The sequence below is a fragment of the Blennius ocellaris genome (assembly GCF_963422515.1).
Source record: "Blennius ocellaris genome assembly, chromosome: 18".
Taxonomy (NCBI): domain Eukaryota; kingdom Metazoa; phylum Chordata; class Actinopteri; order Blenniiformes; family Blenniidae; genus Blennius; species Blennius ocellaris.
Window position 1 is genome coordinate 283,669 of NC_137667.1, and position 23,683 is coordinate 307,351.

The window sequence follows — 23,683 nt, forward strand, 5'->3', positions numbered from 1 at the left end:
TCGGGGTCCCAGAACCGGGTCGGGGGTCGGGACTGCAGACCAGAGGACAGATGTCCAGTCAGAGACAATCCACAACAGAACAGAACTGATCTTCAGCGTCACCATGGTGACTGTCAGCCATTCCTCCCTCTCCTGTTGCCTAGCAACAGTGTTGCTGACCCCGGCAGCCTAGACACCATGTATATATAAAATAATCCCCTCTCGCCCTCCGCGGGCGGTCACCTGTTTTTCTATTCCAAGCTGGGGTCCTCTACCAGAGGCCTGGGAGCTTGAGGGTCCCAGTCCTCTACCAGAGGCCTGGGAGCTTGAGGGTCCTGGTCCTCTACCAGAGGCCTGGGAGCTTGAGGGTCCCGGTCCTCTACCAGAGGCCTGGGAGCTTGAGGGTCCTGGTCCTCTACCAGAGGCCTGGGAGCTTGAGGGTCCTGGTCCTCTACCAGAGGCCTGGAGCTTGAGGGTCCCGGTCCTCTACCAGAGGCCTGGGAGCTTGAGGGTCCTGGTCCTCTACCAGAGGCCTGGGAGCTTGAGGGTCCCGGTCCTCTACCAGAGGCCTGGGAGCTTGAGGGTCCTAGTCCTCTACCAGAGGCCTGGGAGCTTGAGGGTCCCGGTCCTCTACCAGAGGCCTGGGAGCTTGAGGGTCCTAGTCCTCTACCAGAGGCCTGGGAGCTTGAGGGTCCCGGTCCTCTACCAGAGGCCTGGGAGCTTGAGGGTCCCGGTCCTCTACCAGAGGTTGTTCCAGGGATCTGCTGTAGCCCCTCCTCCAGTTTGGGGGTTCCGGCCCCGAGGGCACTACCGTCACCTTCACCTTCCAAGCCTCTTCAGCTCCTCTCTGAGCCCCTGGTACTCCTTCCTTCTGATGTTCCATCACTTGGTACTCCTTCTTTCTGATGTTCCATCACTTGGTAGTCCTTCTTTCTGATGTTCCATCACTTGGTACTTCTTCTTTCTGATGTTCCATCACTTGGTAGTCCTTCTTTCTGATGTTCCATCACTTGGTACTCCTTCTTTCTGATGTTCCATCACTTGGTACTCCTTCTTTCTGATGTTCCATCACTTGGTAGTCCTTCTTTCTGATGTTCCATCACTTGGTACTTCTTCTTTCTGATGTTCCATCACTTGGTACTCCTTCTTTCTGATGTTCCATCACTTGGTACTCCTTCTTTCTGATGTTCCATCACTTGGTAGTCCTTCTTTCTGATGTTCCATCACTTGGTACTCCTTCTTTCTGATGTTCCATCACTTGGTACTCCTTCTTTCTGATGTTCCATCACTTGGTACTTCTTCTTTCTGATGTTCCATCACTTGGTACTCCTTCTTTCTGATGTTCCATCACTTGGTAGTCCTTCTTTCTGATGTTCCATCACTTGGTACTCCTTCTTTCTGATGTTCCATCACTTGGTACTTCTTCTTTCTGATGTTCCATCACTTGGTACTCCTTCTTTCTGATGTTCCATCACTTGGTACTCCTTCTTTCTGATGTTCCATCACTTGGTACTTCTTCTTTCTGATGTTCCATCACTTGGTACTCCTTCTTTCTGATGTTCCATCACTTGGTACTTCTTCTTTCTGATGTTCCATCACTTGGTACTCCTTCTTCCTGATGTTCCATCACTTGGTACTCCTTCTTTCTGATGTTCCATCACTTGGTACTCCTTCTTTCTGATGTTCCATCACTTGGTACTTCTTCTTTCTGATGTTCCATCACTTGGTACTCCTTCTTTCTGATGTTCCATCACTTGGTACTTCTTCTTTCTGATGTTCCATCACTTGGTACTCCTTCTTTCTGATGTTCCATCACTTGGTACTTCTTCTTTCTGATGTTCCATCACTTGGTACTCCTTCTTTCTGATGTTCCATCACTTGGTACTCCTTCTTTCTGATGTTCCATCACTTGGTACTTCTTCTTTCTGATGTTCCATCACTTGGTACTTCTTCTTTCTGATGTTCCATCACTTGGTACTCCTTCTTTCTGATGTTCCATCACTTGGTACTTCTTCTTTCTGATGTTCCATCACTTGGTACTCCTTCTTTCTGATGTTCCATCACTTGGTACTCCTTCTTTCTGATGTTCCATCACTTGGTACTTCTTCTTTCTGATGTTCCATCACTTGGTACTCCTTCTTTCTGATGTTCCATCACTTGGTACTTCTTCTTTCTGATGTTCCATCACTTGGTACTCCTTCTTTCTGATGTTCCATCACTTGGTACTCCTTCTTTCTGATGTTCCATCACTTGGTACTTCTTCTTTCTGATGTTCCATCACTTGGTACTTCTTCTTTCTGATGTTCCATCACTTGGTACTCCTTCTTTCTGATGTTCCATCACTTGGTACTTCTTCTTTCTGATGTTCCATCACTTGGTACTCCTTCTTTCTGATGTTCCATCACTTGGTACTCCTTCTTTCTGATGTTCCATCACTTGGTGTTGCTACATCCTCTGCCCTTTATCAACCACCACAATGTCTGCTTGGTTCGCCATTACCATCCTGTCTGTCTGGATCTGGAAGTCCCACAGGATCTTCATCGGTCATTCTCCACCAGCTTTGGGGGGGTTCTCCCACTGTGACCTTGGGGTTTCCAGACCATACATACATATACATATATATATATATATCTATACATATATATATGTATGTATAGATATATATAGTGGTGGCTGCGGCTGCAGGACGAGCGCACAGCTTCTCTCAGACTGAATCCACAGATTGACGATTAGGAATTAAGGTTCGGTGATTAAATGTGATCTTGCTGCTGAGAGGATTAATAAAAAACAGCTTAATCCTCTGAAACTGCTGGAACAAAGAAAGGAAACTTTCTCTGTGGACCGCCACAATAAAGCTCTGCTGAGTTTAACCTCTTCAGGTTAAAGTCCAGTTTGAAGGAATAAAGTTTGTCTTTTTCACTGAAACATGTTGGTTCCTTCTTAGAAAAACACCAAAATGTGTAGTAAACAGACAGTATTTCATCGTCTATAAAAGAACATTTCTCACAGTTCAAACATTCAATTCACACAGACCCAACAGGAAACCTTTGATTTTTAATCTTTTGTGGCTCTACAAATATTATTTTACGTTCCATTGATGGTCTCTAATATTAGAGTTTATATTGACTTAGTTTGTCCAGATACTCTCTAAATGCTGAGTTGGTTTGTACATTCAGGATATTTCTGTACGACAGTGAACGCTGCTGGAAGGCGTAGAAATTAAATCAATAATATCTTCTGCTAGTTTCATGGTTTGGATAAGAATTGAATTGTTTAAATATCCAGAAGTCTTCGCATCGCGTCGGCCGGCAGCCAATCAGAATCATTGGTTTCCTTGAATTCACATTTTTTGAGGAGAATTTCATGAAATAAAATAATAATAAAAACAACAACTATACAATAGTTGTTCAACATTAATAGGGATTTCTTAAAAATTCAACATGGAAAACTAAAAATAAATCATAATTTTTCATTTTAATTAAAAAAAAATTATTTTGAAATTTTTTATCAGGGTTTCCTCTAAATATATATAAATATATATATGTAAATAAAAACAAGAACTGTAGGAATAATTTTTTTTTAATTTGTGTCCGGGGGCGTGGCCTGCTACTGTGTGTGGGGGGGCGTGGCCTGCTACGATGAGGGGGCGTGACCTCCACTAGTGTATGTGGGGGCGTGGCCTGCTACTGTGAGGGGGCGTGGCCTGCTACTGTGAGGGGGCGTGGCCTCCACTAGTGTATGTGGGGGGCGTGGCCTGCTACTGTGTGGGGGGCGTGGCCTGCTACTGTGTGGGGCGTGGCCTGCTACTGTGTGTGGGGTGTGGCCTGCTATTGTGTGGGGCGTGGCCTGTTACTGTGTGGGGCGTGGCCTGTTACTGTGGGGGAGCGTGGCATGCTACTGTGTGGGGGCGTGGCCTGCTACTGTGTGGGGGCGTGGCCTGCTACTGGGCCGGGTCCAGGATGCCCCTCATGTCTGGCAGGACGACGCCCCGGTAGCGGCGCTCCAGACCCTCCATGAAGTCCAGGTAGTCGCCCAGCCTGAAGCCCCAGATCGGTTCCTCCTGCAGAACACAAGGTTCCTCCATCAGAACATCAATGTGACCACATGATGGCGTCTCCATGGAAACATCAGAACCCTGGGAACCCTAAGCCAGTGCAGACCCGTGCTGGGCCTCAGGACCCAGAAGGTCCCAGAAGGTCCCAGAAGGTCCTAGAGGACGTTGAGGTTCTTCACTAATCTGACTTTAACACGTTGATGCAGGAGGAACCGCGGGACTTCAACCATCAACACTTCTCGCTTCATTAAGTCGCCTAACGACAGTGAAGTACCGAGGACGTGTTTGGTGAAGCTCGTCCTCCTGAGGACCTGACGAGTCTGAATCACAAGAAGACTTTCTGACGAAGAGACTCGTCCAGGAAGTCTTAGTCCTACTCAGAACACGTCAAGCTACCAAAACACAACACGTGTGTGTGGCTGCACAGCAACACGTCATTAATGCAGTATCAAGTGCAATACTGCAGGAGAGAACACATTTTAAATTCACCAACAAACTGAAAATACAAATACAATGACATCATCTGTGTATTTCAAAATGTGAATCATGAAATCGTGAGTCGTATGACAGCTACCTGCATATTAGCATGTTAGCATATTAACATGTTAACATATTAGCTCATTAGCGTAACATTGACATGCTAACATGTAAACAAATTAGCATGTTAACACATTAGCATAACATTGACATGTTAACATATTAGCATGTTAGCATAACATTAACATGCTAACATGTTAACATATTAACATGCTAGCATGTGAGCAAAGAGCCGCGTGCTACCGCAGCGTTCCGACTCTTTGACTCCAGGTAAGGAGGCTGGTGACACACAGTAGGCCAGATGCAGTACCCTACTCCACCTTGAGGAGGAGCTGCAGCTCCTGGCTCTGGCTGCGCTGCAGGATGCGGGGCTGCAGGTGCTGCAGCAGCGCCAGGCTCAGGTACACCTGGTAGTCGGGGCCCAGCAGGAGGCAGACCAGCAGGTACTGCAGGACGTCCGGCCAGTCCAGGTAGTTCCACAGACACTGGCTCAGCCACTGGAGGCACATCTGGACACACAGCACAGCTGCTCAGGCGCCTTGCTCAAGGGCTCCGAGGCAGCAGGAGACAACAGGAGGTGAAGCAGTTCACTTCAGTTTGGAGAAAAGAAGCTGTTGGAACAATCTTTATGGTATAGGCTTTATGTATTTATGTATTTATTCATTTATTCATTTATTGATTTATTCATTTATTCATTTATTGATTTATTCATTTATTGATTTATTCATTTATTTATTCATTTGTTTATTCATTTATTTATTTAAAGTCATTTGTTGTCTTTATTTATTGACAATCATTTATTGTCTTTGTACCAGGACCTGGACCTGGTCCTGGTCCTGGTCTTGGACCTGGTCCTGGTCCTGGACACCATGTTGGTACTAAGTAGTTCTTCTGCACATGCTCAGTAGAGCCAATCAGAACAGAGTTTCCTCCGTGATGTCATAACTCCCAGTCGTTGTTCTCCTGGACCTGCTACTTTTATTTTGACAGTGCCTGTCAGAATAAAAGCACCAGGTGGTGCTTACCTGTGAGGGGGTGAAGCCCGACATCCTGAAGGCGGAGTGGACCAGAGGGACCTCCGCCTTCAGCAGCAGCTCCAGGAAGTGGGCGGAGCTCCAGTAGAGGGGCGGGACTCCAGACTCAGCCACATCCCTCGGGAGGTGGACCTTTCAAAATAACAGCACATCAGTTCAACAATAAATTACTGCGTGGAGAACGTGGCGAATGTGGAGAATGTGGAGAACGTGGAGAACGTGGAGAACGTGGAGAACGTGGAGAACGTGGAGAATGTGGAGAATGTGGAGAACGTGGAGAACGTGGAGAACGTGGAGAATGTGGAGAATGTGGAGAACCTGGAGAACGTGGAGAACGTGGAGAATGTGGAGAACATGGAGAACGTGGAGAATGTGGAGAACGTGGAGAACGTGGCGAATGTGGAGAACATGGAGAACGTGGAGAATGTGGAGAATGTGGAGAACGTGGAGAAGGTGGAGAATGTGGAGAACATGGAGAACGTGGAGAATGTGGAGAACATGGAGAACGTGGAGAAGGTGGAGAATGTGGAGAAATGGAGAATGTGAGCCAGAACACTGCGGTTCCACCCACCGAGGCGTGGATCCTGGCGGGCCACAGGAAGGCGGAGGCCAGCAGGCAGGACAGGTGGAGCAGGAGGCTGAAGGAGCGCCGCCGGTCTCCCTCCATCACCAGGAAGACGGTGGACGTCAGCCAATCGTGAGCCGGGTACCCACCCTGCAGGGGGGCTGGGGGCGGAGTCAAGGAGCCCAGACAGGCGGAGCCACACCAGCATCCTCCAATCAGAGTCACCCTCATACTGAACACACCAACAGTAACGTCCTCTGATGGTAGAGGCGGAAGATGCTCTATAATCTGGACTAGAGGAGTAAGATGCTCTATAATCTGGACTAGAGGAGGAAGATGCTCTATAATCTGGATTAGAGGAGGAAGATGCTCTATAATCTGGTGTTAGAGGAGGAAGATGCTCTATAATCTGGTGTTAGAGGAGGAAGAGGCTCTATAATCTGGACTAGAGGAGGAAGATGCTCTATAATCTGGACTAGAGGAGGAAGATGCTCTATAATCTGGATTAGAGGAGGAATTTGCTCTATAATCTGGATTAGAGGAGGAAGATGCTCTATAATCTGGTGTTAGAGGAGGAAGATGCTCTATAATCTGGTGTTAGAGGAGGAATGTGCTCTATAATCTGGATTAGAGGAGGAAGATGCTCTATAATCTGATGTTACAGGAGGAAGATGCTCTATAATCTGGTGTTAGAGGAGGAAGATGCTGTATAATCTGGACGAGAGGAAGATGCTCTATAATCTGGATTAGAGGAGGAAGATGCTCTATAATCTGGATTAGAGGAGGAAGATGCTCTATAATCTGGATTAGGGGAGGAAGATGCTCTATAATCTGGATTAGAGGAGGAAGATGCTCTATAATCTGGATTAGAGGAGGAAGATGCTCTATAATCTGATGTTACAGGAGGAAGATGCTCTATAATCTGGTGTTAGAGGAGGAAGATGCTGTATAATCTGGACGAGAGGAAGATGCTCTATAATCTGGATTAGAGGAGGAAGATGCTCTATAATCTGGATTAGAGGAGGAAGACGCTTTGTTGCTTCAGCTTTGTCATGTCGGCACCAGTTGTGACCTTTGACCTCTGTTCTCTGACCTCTGACCTCTGTGAAGGATACTGAGCTGCGAGGACAAGAGCGTCTTCACCTGCTTCATGAGCAGCGTGAGCTCGGCAGCAGCATCGTCTCCCAGCAGCCTCAGGCTCCGGCCGTACCTGTAAACATCCATGACCTCACTGTAAACATCCATGACCTCACTGTAAACATCCATGACCTCACTGTAAACATCCATGACCTCACTGTCAACATCCATGACCTCACTGTCAACATCCATGACCTCACTGTAAACATCCATGACCTCACTGTCAACATCCATGACATCACTGTCAACATCCATGACATCACTGTAAACATCCATGACATCACTGTGTAAACATCCATGACATCACTGTGTAAACATCCTCCTCCACGCCGTCAGGCTCCGCCCCCTCCCTGTCCTTCATGGGCTCAGGTGACTGACCTCACACAGGTGAGGACCCCCAGCTGCTCCACCGCCGACAACTCAGCCCCGCCCACATCCGCCTCCTCCGCTGTGGAACCACAGAAGAAGACCAGCCGCTGCTACGTCACCAGAGCCGGGAGGAAAGGGTGGAGCTCCTTACACTACTACTGCTTCCAACAGTACAGTTACTAACTGCTCTGTAATCTGGATTAGAGGAGGAAGATGCTCTATAATTTGGTGTTAGAGGAGGAAGATGCTCTATAATCTGGATTAGAGGAGTAAGATGCTCTATAGTCTGGATTAGAGGAGGACGATGCTCTGTAATCTGGATTAGAGGAGGAAGATGCTCGATAATTTGGTGTTAGAGGAGGAAGATGCTCTATAATCTGGATTAGAGGAGTAAGATGCTCTATAATCTGGATTAGAGAAGTAAGATGCTCTATAATCTGGGTTAGAGGAGGAAGATGCTCTATAATCTGGATTCGAGGAGGACGATGCTCTATAATCTGGATTAGAGGAGGATGATGCTCTATAATCTGGATTAGAGGAGGAAGATGCTCTATAATCTGGATTAGAGGAGGACGGTGCTCTATAGTCTGGATTAGAGGAGGAAGATGCTCTATAGTCTGGATTAGAGGAGGAATATGCTCTATCATCTGGATTAGAGGAGGAAGATGCTCTATAATTTGGTGTTAGAGGAGGAAGATGCTCTATAATCTGGATTAGAGGAGTAAAATGCTCTATAGTCTGGATTAGAGGAGGACGATGCTCTGTAATCTGGATTAGAGGAGGAAGATGCTCGATAATTTGGTGTTAGAGGAGGAAGATGCTCTATAATCTGGATTAGAGGAGTAAGATGCTCTATAATCTGGATTAGAGAAGTAAAATGCTCTATAATCTGGGTTAGAGGAGGAAGATGCTCTATAATCTGGATTAGAGGAGAACGATGCTCTATAATCTGGATTAGAGGAGGACGGTGCTCTATAATCTGGATTAGAGGAGGAAGATGCTCTATAATCGGGATTAGAGGAGGACGGTGCTCTATAGTCTGGATTAGAGGAGGAAGATGCTCTATAGTCTGGATTAGAGGAGGAAGATGCTCTATCATCTGGATTAGAGGAGGAAGATGCTCTATAATCTATAATGAGTGTGTGTGTGCTTTCAGTACTACAACACCAACATGGAAACTTCCGTTTCCAGAACGTTGACATGTGAAGGTGAAACACAAACAAAGAGTCTGAACGAGAGCAGGAACTGTTAATCTGAACCCTTAATCTGAACCTTTATTCTGAGCCCTGAATCTGAACCGTTAGTCTGAATTGTTAATATGAACCGTTAATATGAACCATTAATCTGAACCCTTAATCTGAACCCTTAATCTGAACCCTTAATCTGAACCCTTAATCTGAACCTTTAATCTGAACCCTTAATCTGAACCGTGAATCTGAACCTTTAATCTGAACCCTTAATCTGAACCATTAATCTGAATTTTTAATCTGAACCCTTAATCTGAACCCTTAATCTGAACCCTTAATCTGAACCATTAATAAATCAATAAGGAACGTGAAGCCGTTGTGTGGAATTAACGCTAAGCTAACCTGCTAACACACACACACACCCACACACACACGGTCAGAGGAGTTCCTCTCCTCCACTGACCTTTGACCCGTGACGGAGGGAAGAAACACTCGGAGCTGGAGAGACGGAGCACCACCTCCTCCAGGAGGTCCGCCACCACTGAGGACACACACACACACACACACACACACACACACACACACACACACACACACACACACACACACACACACACACACACACACACACACACACACACACACACACACACACACACACACACACACACACACACACACACACACACACACGTTGCAGATGTGTGCCAGATGTGGACGAGCAACAGGGACATGGCGGAGGTGAGTCTTACCCCCTGTGGTGAGGGAGTCGGGGTCGGAGGTCACGGCTTTGCAGAAGTGTCTCCTGCAGGCGTCCAGCCAGCTCTCGTCCGTCTCCGCGTCTCTGGGTGAAGCCAGGAAAACACCGATCTCTGACTCTACGTAGAGCAGAGGACAGACAAGGTAGGACTCAGAGACATGAGGAGGACACCAGGTTGGACAGGAGGACACCAGGTGGGACAGGAGGACGAGGTTCCTACTGGAGGAGACGATCTGAGGCCGGTCCAGAGTGTAACAGGCTGGAGGAGGAGACGAGCAGAACATGGGCCACGGGTAAGGTCTCTCGCCCTGGAGAGAGAGAGAGAGGGAGAGAGAGAGAGAGAGAGGGAGAGGGAGGGAGAGAGAGAGAGAGACAGAGACAGAGACAGAGAGAGAGAGAGAGAGAGACAGAGAGAGAGAGAGAGAGAGGGAGAGAGAGAGTCAGTGAAGGAAGATGCACTATAATCTGGATTAGCGTCTGACAGTATCAGACCATCATCAGACCATTATGGGACCAGGTGGAGGAGCACAGCGCCACCAGCAGGTGGAGCAGAGGATGAGGGTGGAGGAGGATGAGGGTGGAGCAGCACTGACCTCCTGCAGAGCTCGAGGAGGAAGAATCCTCTCTGACGGACCCCCAACCACCAGGACCCGGACCAGGACATGGTTCCTCTCCACTGACAGGACGTCCACTATCACCCTGCTGAGGACAGGACAGGTCAGGAAGGACAGGACAGGACACGAGGGGACAGGACAGGACAGGACAGGGCAGGGCAGGAAGGAGAGGGCAGGACAGGAGGGGACAGGACAGGATAGGACAGGACAGGAGAGGACAGGACAGGAGGGGACAGGACAGGACAGGACACGAGGGGACAGGAAAGGACAGGACAGGGCAGGAAGGAGAGGACAGGATAGGACAGGACAGGAGGGGACAGGACAGGAAGGACAGGACAGGACAGGAGGGGACAGGACAGGAAGGACAGGAAGGACCGGAAGGAGAGGACAGGAACAACAGGACAGGAGAGGACAGGACAGGAGAGGACAGAAAGGAGAGGACAGGATTGGACAGGAGATGACAGGAAGGAGAGGACAGGACAGGAAGGAGAGGACAGGACAGGAGAGGAGAGGACAGGACAGAATAGGAGAGGACAGAATAGGAGAGGACAGGACAGGAGAGGACAGGACAGGATAGGATAGGAGAGGACAGGACAGGAGAGGAGAGGACAGGACAGAATAGGAGAGGACAGGAGAGGACAGGACAGGACAGGAGAGGGCAGGAAGGAGAGGACAGGACAGGACAAGACAGGAAGGAGAGGACAGAACAGGAAGGACAGGACAGGAGGGGACAGGACAGGATAGGATAGGAGAGGACAGGACAGGAAGGACAGAACAGGAGAGGACAGGAGAGGACAGGAGAGGACAGGACAGGAAGGAGAGGACAGGACAGGAAGGACAGGATAGGACAGGACAGGAGAGGACAGGACAGGAAGGACAGGACAGGAGGGGACAGGACAGGACAGGAGGGGACAGGACAGGAAGGACAGGACAGGACATGACAGGAGAGGACAGGAAGGAGAGGACATGACAGGACAGGACAGGAGAGGACAGGACAGGAAGGAGAGGACAGGACAGGAAGGACAGGACAGGACAGGAGGGGACAGGACAGGAGAGGACAGAGCAGGAAGGAGAGGACAGGACAGGAAGGAGAGGAGAGGACAGGACAGGAAGGAGAGGACAGGAGAGGACAGGAGAGGAAGCAGAGGAGAGGAGAGGACAGGAGAGGACAGGAAGGAGAGGACATGACAGGACAGGACAGGAGAGGACAGGAGAGGAAGCAGAGGAGAGGAGAGGACAGGACAGGACAGGAAGGAGAGGATAGGACAGGAGAGGACAGGAGAGTCAGTGTCAGTAATTCTGGAGGAAGTTCTCAATATCAGAACAGTCGACCGAACCGGGGGGGGGCAGAGAGAGGGACAGACAGAGAGGGAGCTTTAATTCCACACAATCTAGTTGAGTGGACAGTGTCTTACCCCTGGTCGGCCATGTTGTCCCTCTGACTCTGCAGCAGCAGGGAGGAGACGTGGTACTGAGTGTCCAACAGCAGGAAGGAGTCCAGACTGCAGCAGAGCACGTTGAGCAGCCTGCAACACCGGGAAAGACAACTACAGTCAGACTACTACAGCCAGACGACTACAGCCAGACGACTACAGCCGGACGACTACAGCCGGACAACTACAGCCAGACTACTACAGCCGGACGACTACAGTCAGACTACTACAGCCGGACGACTACAGTCAGACTACTACAGCCGGACGACTACAGTCAGACTACTACAGCCGGACGACTACAGCCAGACAACTACAGCCAGACTACTACAGCCGGACAACTACAGCCAGACTACTACAGCCGGACGACTACAGCCAGACAACTACAGTCAGACTACTACAGCCGGACGACTACAGCCAGACGACTACAGTCAGACAATTACAGCCAGACGACTACAGTCAGATGAGTACAGCCAGAAAACTACAGTCAGACGAGTACAGCCGGACGACTACAGCCAGACGACTACAGTCAGACAATTACAGCCAGACGACTACAGTCAGACTACTACAGCCAGAAAACTACAGTCAGACGAGTACAGCCGGACAGCTACAGTCAAACAACTGCAGTCGGACAACTACAGCCACACAAACTACAACCAGACGACTACAGCCAGACGACTACAGCCAGACAACAGGGTGGGCTGCAGCTACACCTCCTGAGCTGAAGCCCCGCCTCCCAAGGTAAGGCTCCGCCTCCTGAGTTACAGCTCCGCCTCCTGGGCCTCATCGCCACGGTGACGGTGCTCTACAGATCAGCCGACTCGGTGTTGTGTTCACTGAGCCACTGTTGGTCTTTTCTGTCACCATTTCACTAAACTCCTGTTGATGGTGACTTGATGGGAGATGGGACCCCCCACCTCCACCCTGAAGGAAGAGATGTTGATGGTGACATGATGGGACCCCCCACCTCCACCCTGAAGGAAGAGATGTTGGTGGTGACATGATGGGACCCCCCACCTCCACCCTGAAGGAAGAGATGTTGATGGTGACATGATGGGACCCCCCACCTCCACCCTGAAGGAAGAGATGTTGATGGTGACATGATGGGACCCCCCACCTCCACCCTGAAGGAAGAGATGTTGATGGTGACTTGATGGGACCCCCCACCTCCACCCTGAAGGAAGAGATGTTGATGGTGACATGATGGGACCCCCCACCTCCACCCTGAAGGAAGAGATGTTGATGGTGACTTGATGGGACCCCCCACCTCCACCCTGAAGGAAGAGATGTTGATGGTGACTTGATGGGACCCCCCACCTCCACCCTGAAGGAAGAGATGTTGATGGTGACTTGATGGGACCCCCCACCTCCACCCTAAAGGAAGAGATGTTGATGGTGACATGATGGGACCCCCCACCTCCACCCTAAAGGAAGAGATGTTGGAGGAAGCGCTCACACTAACATAACAGCCATTCCAGGCTGAGCAGGAGGAGATCCCTCATGCTCAGGTCCCTTCACAATAAAAGCTGATCAAATTATTCACAAGGGTTGGAAACAGGAAGGAGGGCGATCAGAGCCGCTGGTCGCCATGACAACAAAGAGGCTTTAGGAAGAGTGATGAGCACTGTGGGGTTTTAGCTCTCATTAGCCTGTGAAGATCAGGGGGGGGGGGGGGGGGGGGGGGAGGGGGGGGGGCACTGAGGAATGCTCTGGACCAGTTTGCTGATCAGAGATCAGAGAATGTGGCAGAAGCAGAATAAAGCTTCTTAGGGAGCAGAGGATTAGAGTGGAACCAGAACCCTTCCTGGTCTGAACCTGGTCTGAACCTGGTCTGAACCGGGTCTGAACCTGGTCTGAACCGGGTCTGAACTGGGTCTGAACCTGGTCTGAACCGGGTCTGAACTGGGTCTGAACCTGGTCTGAACCGGGTCTGAACCTGGTCTGAACCTGATCTGAACCAGGTCTGAACCTGGAGTCCCACTAAAAACTAGAACTCCCTCATGAGTCCAGTTTGAATGATCAGGTCTGAACAGAATTCTTTCTTCTTTTACTCTTTCATCTCTTTGTGGTTCTGATGAGTCAGCAACTTTTCAAGCAGAAGGAAGGGGTTGAATCCGATCATGAATCAGAAATGAATGTAGGAGGGCAGGAGCTCCTCCACCCACCTCCACCAGCCTCCACCCGCCTCCACCCGCCTCCACCCGCCTCCACCCCCGTCACTCTCCTGCTCCACTGAAACCACCTCCACCTTTATGGATCAAAAAAACTCCTGTCATCCCTTCACGCCAACTTTCATCACAACATCAAAAGAAAAGCAGCCCCCCCCCCCCGTAACCATAGCGATCAGTACATTCTCACTAACAAAGGTTCATTTTACTGGCGACGGTTCAATTAAATGTGTTTAACAACTAAAGAAGCACGTCGAGCCGCTGAAGCTCCTGAGGCGTCCAGCGCCCCCCCCCCCCACACACACACACACACACACACTGCAGGACATCCGTGGTGGTTAAAGTACTGTGTTATCAGATTGATGTCCTTTCTCCACGTCCTCATGCTGCTGGTTCAGGTTTGTACGAGCGACTTCAACTTTACGCTTCAGAGTCGTTATAAATGAAGAAACACTTTTAGTCCTTTATGACTTTTCCTTTCATCTTGCTGTTTTTAATCTTTTATACTTCCTTTTAGTAATACTTTTTAAAATTCTGTTACTGGCCTCAACTTCTCCAGTCTGATGGATGGATGGATGGCTGGATGGAGGATGGATGAATGGATGGAGGATGGATGAATGGATGGAGGATGGATGAATGGATGGAGGATGGCTGGATGGATGGAGGATGGATGAATGGACGGAGGATGGATGAATGGAGGATGGACGGATGGATGGAGGATGGATGGATGGACAGAGGATGGATGGATGGGTAGAGGATGGATGGATGGATAGACAGAGGATGGATGGATGGACAGAGGATGGATGGATGGATAGAGGATGGATGGATGGATGGACAGAGGATGGATGGACAGAGGATGGATGGATGGACAGAGGATGGATGGATGGATAGACAGAGGATGGATGGATGGACAGAGGATGGATGGATGGATAGATGGATGGATGGATGGATGGATGGATGGATGGATGGATGGATGGACAGAGGATGGATGGATGGATAGACAGAGGATGGATGGATGGACAGAGGATGGATGGATGGATAGAGGATGGATGGATGGATGGATGGATGGACAGAGGATGGATGGATAGAGGATGGATAGATGGATAGACAGAGGATGGATGGACGCCCCCTAGTGGAGGAAGTCTGTCCTCTGCCTCTCTGCCACACTACCCTCCTTCTTTCTTTTGTGCAGAAGAAAGGATGAAAGACAGGATGAAAGACAGGATGAAAGGCAGGATCAAACACTAACACATGACCCCCGATTGCTACACCCACAATATTACCTATTCTTACATTAACTGTGTGTGTGTGTGTGTGTGTGTGTGTGTGTGTGTGTGTGTGTGTGGTAGTAGGGGAGGGATGGAGAAAGAAGAAATATGATATAATAATAGAATAACAATAATGGTGTAAGCAATAATAATAATAATAATAATAATAATAATGGTAATAATAATAGTAATAATAATAATAATGGTAATAATAATAATAATAATAATAATAATAATAATAATAATAGTAATAATAGTAATAATAGTAATAATAGTAATGGTAATAATAATAATAATGGTAATAATAATAGTAATAATAATAATAGTAATTAATAATAATAATGGTAATAATAATAATAATAGTAATAATAATAATAGTAATAATAATAATAATAATGGTAATAATAATAATAATAATGATAGTAATTAATAATAATAATGGTAATAATAATCATCATCATCATAATGATAGTAATAATAATAATAATAATAATAATAATAATAATAATAATAATAATGGTAATAATAATAATAATAATAGTAATAACAATAATAATAATAGTAATAATAATAATAATGGTAATAATAATAATAACAATAATAATAATAATAATGGTAATAATAATAATAATAACAATAATAATAATAATAATGGTAATAATAATAATAATAATAATAACAATAATAATAATAATAATAATAATGGTAATAACAATAATAATAATAATAATAATAGCAGCAGTAAGGCTAGTGAGACGAGGTTCTGCCGCCACAGAACCTCCACTTCTCCAGGAGCTCCTCCTCCTGGGAAACCTTGAACCACCGCGCCCACACAGCGCCTCACCCCCCCGTCACCATCACAGCACCCCCCCGTCACCATCACAGCGCCTCACCCCCCCCGTCACCATCACAGCGCCTCACCCCCCCGTCACCATCACAGCACCCACACCCCCCCGTCACTATCACAGCGCCCCCCCCCATCACCATCACAGCGCCTCACCCCCCCATCACCATCACAGCACCTCACCCCCCCGTCACCATCACAGCACCTCACCCCCCCCCGTCACCATCACAGCGCCTCACCCCCCCCGTCACCATCACAGCACCCCCCCGTCACCATCACAGCGCCTCACCCCCCCGTCACCATCACAGCGCCTCACCCCCCCGTCACCATCACAGCACCCACACCCCCCCGTCACTATCACAGCGCCCCCCCCCATCACCATCACAGCGCCTCACCCCCCCATCACCATCACAGCACCTCACCCCCCCGTCACCATCACAGCACCTCACCCCCCCCCCGTCACCATCACAGCACCCACACCCCCCCGTCACCATCACAGCACCTCACCCCCCCGTCACCATCACAGCGCCCCCCCCCCATCACCATCACAGCGCCTCACCCCCCCGTCACCATCACAGCAGCCCACCCCCCCCGTCACCATCACAGCGCCTCACCCCCCGTCACCATCACAGCGCCTCACCCCCCCATCACCATCACAGCACCTCACCCCCCCCATCACAGCACCTCACCCCCCCGTCACCATCACAGCAGCCCACCCCCCCGTCACCATCACAGCACCTCACCCCCCCATCACCATCACAGCACCTCACCCCCCCGTCACCATCACAGCACCTCACCCCCCCGTCACAGCACCTCACCCCCCCGTCACCATCACAGCACCTCACCCCCCCGTCACCATCACAGCACCCCCCCGTCACCATCACAGCACCTCACCCCCCCATCACCATCACAGCACCTCACCCCCCCGTCACCATCACAGCACCTCACCCCCCCATCACCATCACAGCACCTCACCCCCCGTCACCATCACAGCACCTCACCCCCCCGTCACCATCACAGCACCTCACCCCCCCCCGTCACCATCACAGCACCCCCCCCCGTCACCATCACAGCACCTCACCCCCCCCGTCACCATCACAGCACCTCACCCCCCCATCACCATCACAGCGCCTCACCCCCCCGTCACCATCACAGCGCCTCACCCCCCCGTCACCATCACAGCACCTCACCCCCCCGTCACCATCACAGCGCCTCACCCCCCCGTCACCATCACAGCGCCTCACCCCCCCCATCACCATCACAGCGCCTCACCCCCCCGTCACATCACAGCACCTCACCCCCCCCGTCACAGCGCCTCACCCCCCCATCACCATCACAGCGCCTCACCCCCCCGTCACATCACAGCACCTCACCCCCCCGTCACAGCACCTCACCCCCCCGTCACCATCACAATACCTCACCCCCCCGTCACAGCACCTCACCCCCCCCCCCTTCCCCCCCTCCCCCTCAGGCACCAGCTGATCAAAGCACTCAGGAAAACCTCGTTGTTGTTCTCACCTCAAACCAAACAGGTGAGACTGATGGAAGTGGAAGAGAGAACGAATCTTCTCCTCTGAGTTCATCACTACCAGTCTGTCCATCAAGTCCTGGGGGGGGGGGGGGGGGGGGGGGGAGGGAGAGGAGGAGAGGAGAGGAAGAGGAGGAGGAGAGGAGAGGAAGAGGAGGAGGAGAGGAGAGGAAGAGAGGAGGAGGAGAAGAGGAAGAGAGGAGGAGGAGAAGAGGAAGAGAGGAGGAGGAGAAGAAGAGGAAGAGAGGAGGAGGAGAAGAAGAGGAAGAGAGGAGGAGGAGAAGAAGAGAGGAGGAGGAGAGGAAGAGAGGAGGATGAGAAGAAGAGAGTGGTTAAGGTACAAAACCACAACAGTGTTAATGTTCCATCTTCAACAACTTCAAGAACTGCAGCCTGGACGCCAGGGAGCAGGTCTGCCCTCCGGTGGCGGCAGGGAGAACTGCAGCCTGGACACCAGGGAGCAGGTCTGCCCTCCGGTGGCGGCAGGGAGAACTGCAGCCTGGACACCAGGGAGCAGGTCTGCCCTCCGGTGGCGGCAGGGAGAACTGCAGCCTGGACACCAGGGAGCAGGTCTGCCCTCCGGTGGCGGCAGGGAGAACTGCAGCCTGGACGCTCACCGGGACGGAGGCGGGGACGTCCCTCAGGGGATAGCGCCTCCTGTTGGCCAGAGGCTGGCCGTCCAGCAGCGTCCACACCGCCCCGGAGGACAGCAGGTTGACCAGGGACAGGAAGGACTGAGGACGACATTGTTGACTTCTTCATATGAAAACTAAAACTTTTTGAGCTCTACGACAACAATGGTTTTAGAAAAGAAGGTTTAAAAAATAAAAGTCTAGAAACACTGAAAGGGACAAAGAGAAAAAAATACATACATTTTGTAATGAACAAAGCTAAAAACTGACTAACAGAATATAAGAAAATTCTATACTGAAATGAAATAAGATGATTAAAAATGAAAAACAAAATCAACAAATTGTAAAATATAAATATTATGATTAAATAATGGGGACAAATTAAATAATACATTTGAGGGAAAATGTAATTTCTGGGGAATTTGAATATTATATTGAAAATGTAAAGAATATATATAATGAGAGAAAAAACAAAATACTCCAGATTATAGAGCATCTTCCTCCTCTAATCCAGATTATAGAGCACCTTCCTCCTCTAATCCAGATTATAGAGCATCTTCCTCCTCAAACATCAAATTATAGAGCATCTTCCTCCTCCAGCACCAGATTATAGAGCATCGTCCTCCCCTGACACCAGATTATAGAGCATCTTCCATCTTCCTCCTCTAACATCAGATTATAGAGCTCTTCCTCCTCTAACATCAGATTATAGAGCATCTTCATCCTCTAACACCAGATTATAGAGCATCTTCCTCCTCTAATCCAGATTATAGAGCATCTTCCTCCTCTAATCCAGATTATAGAGCACCTTCCTCCTCTAATCCAGATTATAGAGCATCTTCCTCCCCTGACACCAGATTATAGAGCATCTTCCTCCTCTAACATCAGATTATAGAGCATCTTCCTCCTCTAACCGAGATTATAGAGCGTCTTCCTCCTCTAATCCAGATTATAGAGCATCTTCCGTCTCTAATCCAGATTATAGAGCATCTTACTCCTCCAACGTCAGATTATAGAGCATCTTCCACCTCGAATCCAGATCATAGAGCACCTTCCTCTTCGAACACCAGATTATAGAGCATCTTCCTCCTCTAACCCAGATTATAGAGCATCTTCCTCCTCTGACACCAGATTATAGAGCATCTTCCTCCTCTAACCTCAGATTACAGAACCTGGTGTATAATCTGGCCCCCACCTTGAGGCAGCTCCGGTCGATGGGCTCCATGGGCGTGGGCTTGGGCCGGCCCACTGTGACATCATCAGCGCCCTCCAGGGCCGACCAGAGGTCCACCACCAGCGAACGAACCCACCCTGCAGCGCAGCCCGGACAGTTAGTTACAGTTACAGTTACAGTTACAGTTACAGTGTTGTTAAGGAGGCTGGTGGTTACGACAGTTAGTTACAGTTACAGTTACAGTTACAGTACCTGAGGCGTGCAGAGCCCGGACCCCCGGCGCCGTCGCCGCCACCTGAGTCACCATGACACCGTAACCAAACTTCTCACAGCGACTCACCTGTGGACCAGATTACATCTCACTGGATTATATCTCGCTGGATTATATCTCGCTGGATTACATCTCGCTGGATTACATCTCGCTGGATTACTTCTCGCTGGATTACTTCTCGCTGGATTATATCTCGCTGGATTATATCTCGCTGGATTACATCTCGCTGGATTACTTCTCGCTGGATTACTTCTCGCTGGATTATATCTCGCTGGATTATCTCGCTGGATTACATCTCGCTGGACTACATCTCGCTGGATTACTTCTCGCTGGATTACTTCTCGCTGGATTATATCTCGCTGGATTACATCTCGCTGGATTACTTCTCGCTGGATTATATCTCGCTGGATTACATCTCGCTGGATTACATCTCACTCTCACTGGATTACGTCTCGCTGGATTACATCTCACGCTCACTGGATTACATCTCGCTGGATTACATCTCACGCTCACTCGATTACATCTCGCTGGATTACATCTCACTGGATTACATCTCGCTGGATTACATCTCGCTGGATTACATCTCACTCTCACTGGATTACATCTCGCTGGATTACATCTCACTGGATTACATCTCGCTGGATTACTTCTCGCTGGATTACATCTTGCTGGATTACATCTCGCTGGATTACATCTCGCTGGATTACATCTCGCTGGATTACATCTCGCTGGATTACTTCTCGCTGGATTACATCTCGCTGGATTACTTCTCGCTGGATTACATCTCGCTGGATTACTTCTCGCTGGATTACATCTCGCTGGATTACATCTCGCTGGATTACATCTCGCTGGATTACTTCTCGCTGGATTATATCTCGCTGGATTACATCTCGCTGGATTACATCTCGCTGGATTACTTCTCGCTGGATTACTTCTCGCTGGATTATATCTCGCTGGATTACATCTCGCTGGATTACATCTCACGCTCACTGGATTACATCTCGCTGGATTACATCTCACGCTCACTCGATTACATCTCGCTGGATTACATCTCACTGGATTACATCTCGCTGGATTACATCTCGCTGGATTACATCTCACTCTCACTGGATTACATCTCGCTGGATTACTTCTCGCTGGATTACATCTCGCTGGATTACTTCTCGCTGGATTACATCTCGCTGGATTACATCTCGCTGGATTACATCTCGCTGGATTACTTCTCGCTGGATTACATCTCGCTGGATTACTTCTCGCTGGATTACATCTCGCTGGATTACTTCTCGCTGGATTACATCTCGCTGGATTACATCTCGCTGGATTACTTCTCGCTGGATTACTTCTCGCTGGATTATATCTCGCTGGATTACATCTCGCTGGATTACATCTCGCTGGATTACTTCTCGCTGGATTACTTCTCGCTGGATTATATCTCGCTGGATTACATCTCGCTGGATTACATCTCACTCTCACTGGATTACGTCTCGCTGGATTACATCTCACGCTCACTGGATTACATCTCGCTGGATTACATCTCACGCTCACTGGATTACATCTCGCTGGATTACATCTCACGCTCACTCGATTACATCTCGCTGGATTACATCTCGCTGGATTACATCTCACTCTCACTGGATTACGTCTCGCTGGATTACATCTCACTGGATTACATCTCGCTGGATTACATCTCGCTGGATTACATCTCACTCTCACTGGATTACATCTCGCTGGATTACATCTCACTGGATTACATCTCGCTGGATTACTTCTCGCTGGATTACATCTTGCTTGATTACATCTCGCTGGATTACATCTCACTGGATTACTTCTCGCTGGATTACATCTCGCTGGATTACTTCTCGCTGGATTACATCTCGCTGGATTACTTCTCGCTGGATTACATCTCGCTGGATTACAGACGGCATACCCGCGGTGTGACATCATACCCGCGGTGTGACATCATACCCACGGTGTGACATCATACCCACGGTGTGACATCATACCCACGGTGTGACATCATACCCTCAGTGTGACATCATACCCGCGGTGTGATGTCACACCACGGGCATTGTGTGGCGTCGTACCTGCAGCCTCCTGGTGCAGCGGGAGGACATGTAGCGGACGCCTTGCTCCAGGGCGCCGGTCAGCTGCAGCAGCAAGGCGCCACGCGGCGTGGCAGCAAAGTTCAGCAGGCCATCCAGCAGTGTCTCCTCCCAGACCCGCCTGTGAGCAAGGCAGCAGAGAGGCTGAGGGTTCTCAGGCCCGTCGCCACGGAAACAATCTGCTGCTCTTTTCTACGACACTCAATCAGTATATTGAGAACGTCCCGGTGTTGATCTAGAACATCTCACATGTAGTTGTGGTTCTAGCAACTATTGGTTCCCGTCATAATTATGTAAAAGTAATATTCATCTCATGTTCAGGCTGCAGTTACAGAGCTGAACACCAGGGGGCGCCACCTCCATGTGTGTGTGTGTGTGTTGGTTCTCACAGGTTCTGCATCTCCTGGCTGGAGGTTCCAGGTCCCGGGGCGGGGACGTTCTCCAACAGGGAACTGGTCTGGACATTTAGAACAGAAACTCAATATTAACTGATGTTTTTAACTTATCAGTGTCGTTCTGGCCCTGATGTGGGACATGAGGATAGTGGGACAGGAGGACATGGAGACAGTGGGACAGAGGACAGTGGGACATGAGGACAGTGGGACAGGAGGACAGTGGGACATGAGGACAGTGGGACAGGAGGACAGTGGGGCATGAGGACATGGAGACAGTGGGACAGAGGACAGTGGGACATGAGGACAGTGGGGCATGACGACATGGAGACAGTGGGACAGAGGACAGTGGGACATGAGGACAGTGGGACAGGAGGACATGTTGACAGTGGGACATGAGGACATTGGGACATTAGGACAGTGGGACATGAGGACACGAAGACAGTGGGACAGAGGATAGTGGGACATGAGGACAGTGGGACATTAGGACAGTGGGACATGAGGACATGAGGGCAGTGGGACACGAGGATAGTGGGACAGGAGGACATGTTGACAGTGGGACTTGAGGATAGTGGGACATGAGGATAGTGGGACAGGAGGACATGAGGACATGTTGACAGTGGGACATGAGGACAGTGGGACATGAGGACATGAAGACAGTGGGACAGAGGATATGAGGATAGTGGGACATGAGGACATGAAGACAGTGGGACAGAGGATATGAGGATAGTGGGACATGAGGACAGTGGGACATGAGGACATGAATACAGTGGGACAGAGGACATGAGGACAGTGGGACATATGATATGAGGACATGAGGACAGTGGGACATGAGGACATGAAGACAGTGGGACAGAGGACATGAGGACAGTGGGACATGAGGATAGTGGGACAGGAGGACATGTTGACAGTGGGACATGAGGATAGTGGGACATGAGGATAGTGGGACAGGAGGACATGAGGACATGTTGACAGTGGGACATGAGGACAGTGGGGAATGAGGACATGAAGACAGTGGGACAGAGGACATGAGGACAGTGGGACATGAGGATAGTGGGACAGGAGGACATGTTGGCAGTGGGACATGAGGATAGTGGGACATGAGGACAGTGGGACATGAGGACATGAGGACAGTGGGACATGAGGATAGTGGGACATGAGGATAGTGGGACAGGAGGACAGTGGGACATGAGGACAGTGGGACAGGAGGACAGTGGGACATGAGGACAGTGGGACAGGAGGACATGAGGACATGTTGACAGTGGGACATGAGGACAGTGGGACATGAGGACAGTGGGACATGAGGACATGAATACAGTGGGACAGAGGACATGAGGACAGTGGGACATGAGGACAGTGGGACATGAGGACAGTGGGACAGGAGGACAGTGGGACAGGAGGACAGTGGGACATGAGGACAGTGGGACATGAGGACATGAATACAGTGGGACAGAGGACATGAGGACAGTGGGACATATGATATGAGGACATGAGGACAGTGGGACATGAGGATAGTGGGACAGGAGGACATGTTGACAGTGGGACATGAGGATAGTGGGACAGGAGGACATGAGGACAGTGGGACATGAGGACATGAAGACAGTGGGACAGAGGATATGAGGATAGTGGGACATGAGG

General features: G+C 49.5%; 1 protein-coding gene across 1 annotated transcript in view; it reads right to left on the reverse strand.

Annotated features, from left to right (window-relative positions):
- Positions 1-3,580: 3,580 nt before the first annotated feature.
- The window catches only part of tbc1d32 (TBC1 domain family, member 32), a 38,040-nt gene continuing 17,937 nt past the window's right edge, over positions 3,581-23,683 (reverse strand). Inside the window, 17 exon segments of the mRNA XM_080513741.1 lie at positions 3,581-4,039; positions 4,891-5,079; positions 5,596-5,736; positions 6,176-6,330; positions 7,285-7,379; positions 7,685-7,754; positions 9,326-9,403; positions 9,615-9,740; positions 9,843-9,930; positions 10,216-10,324; positions 11,652-11,762; positions 17,465-17,553; positions 18,092-18,208; positions 19,302-19,417; positions 19,533-19,620; positions 21,636-21,774; positions 22,043-22,110. Of these exon segments, the coding sequence (XP_080369867.1) occupies positions 3,920-4,039; positions 4,891-5,079; positions 5,596-5,736; positions 6,176-6,330; positions 7,285-7,379; positions 7,685-7,754; positions 9,326-9,403; positions 9,615-9,740; positions 9,843-9,930; positions 10,216-10,324; positions 11,652-11,762; positions 17,465-17,553; positions 18,092-18,208; positions 19,302-19,417; positions 19,533-19,620; positions 21,636-21,774; positions 22,043-22,110 (1,899 nt within the window). The 3' untranslated portion in view covers positions 3,581-3,919.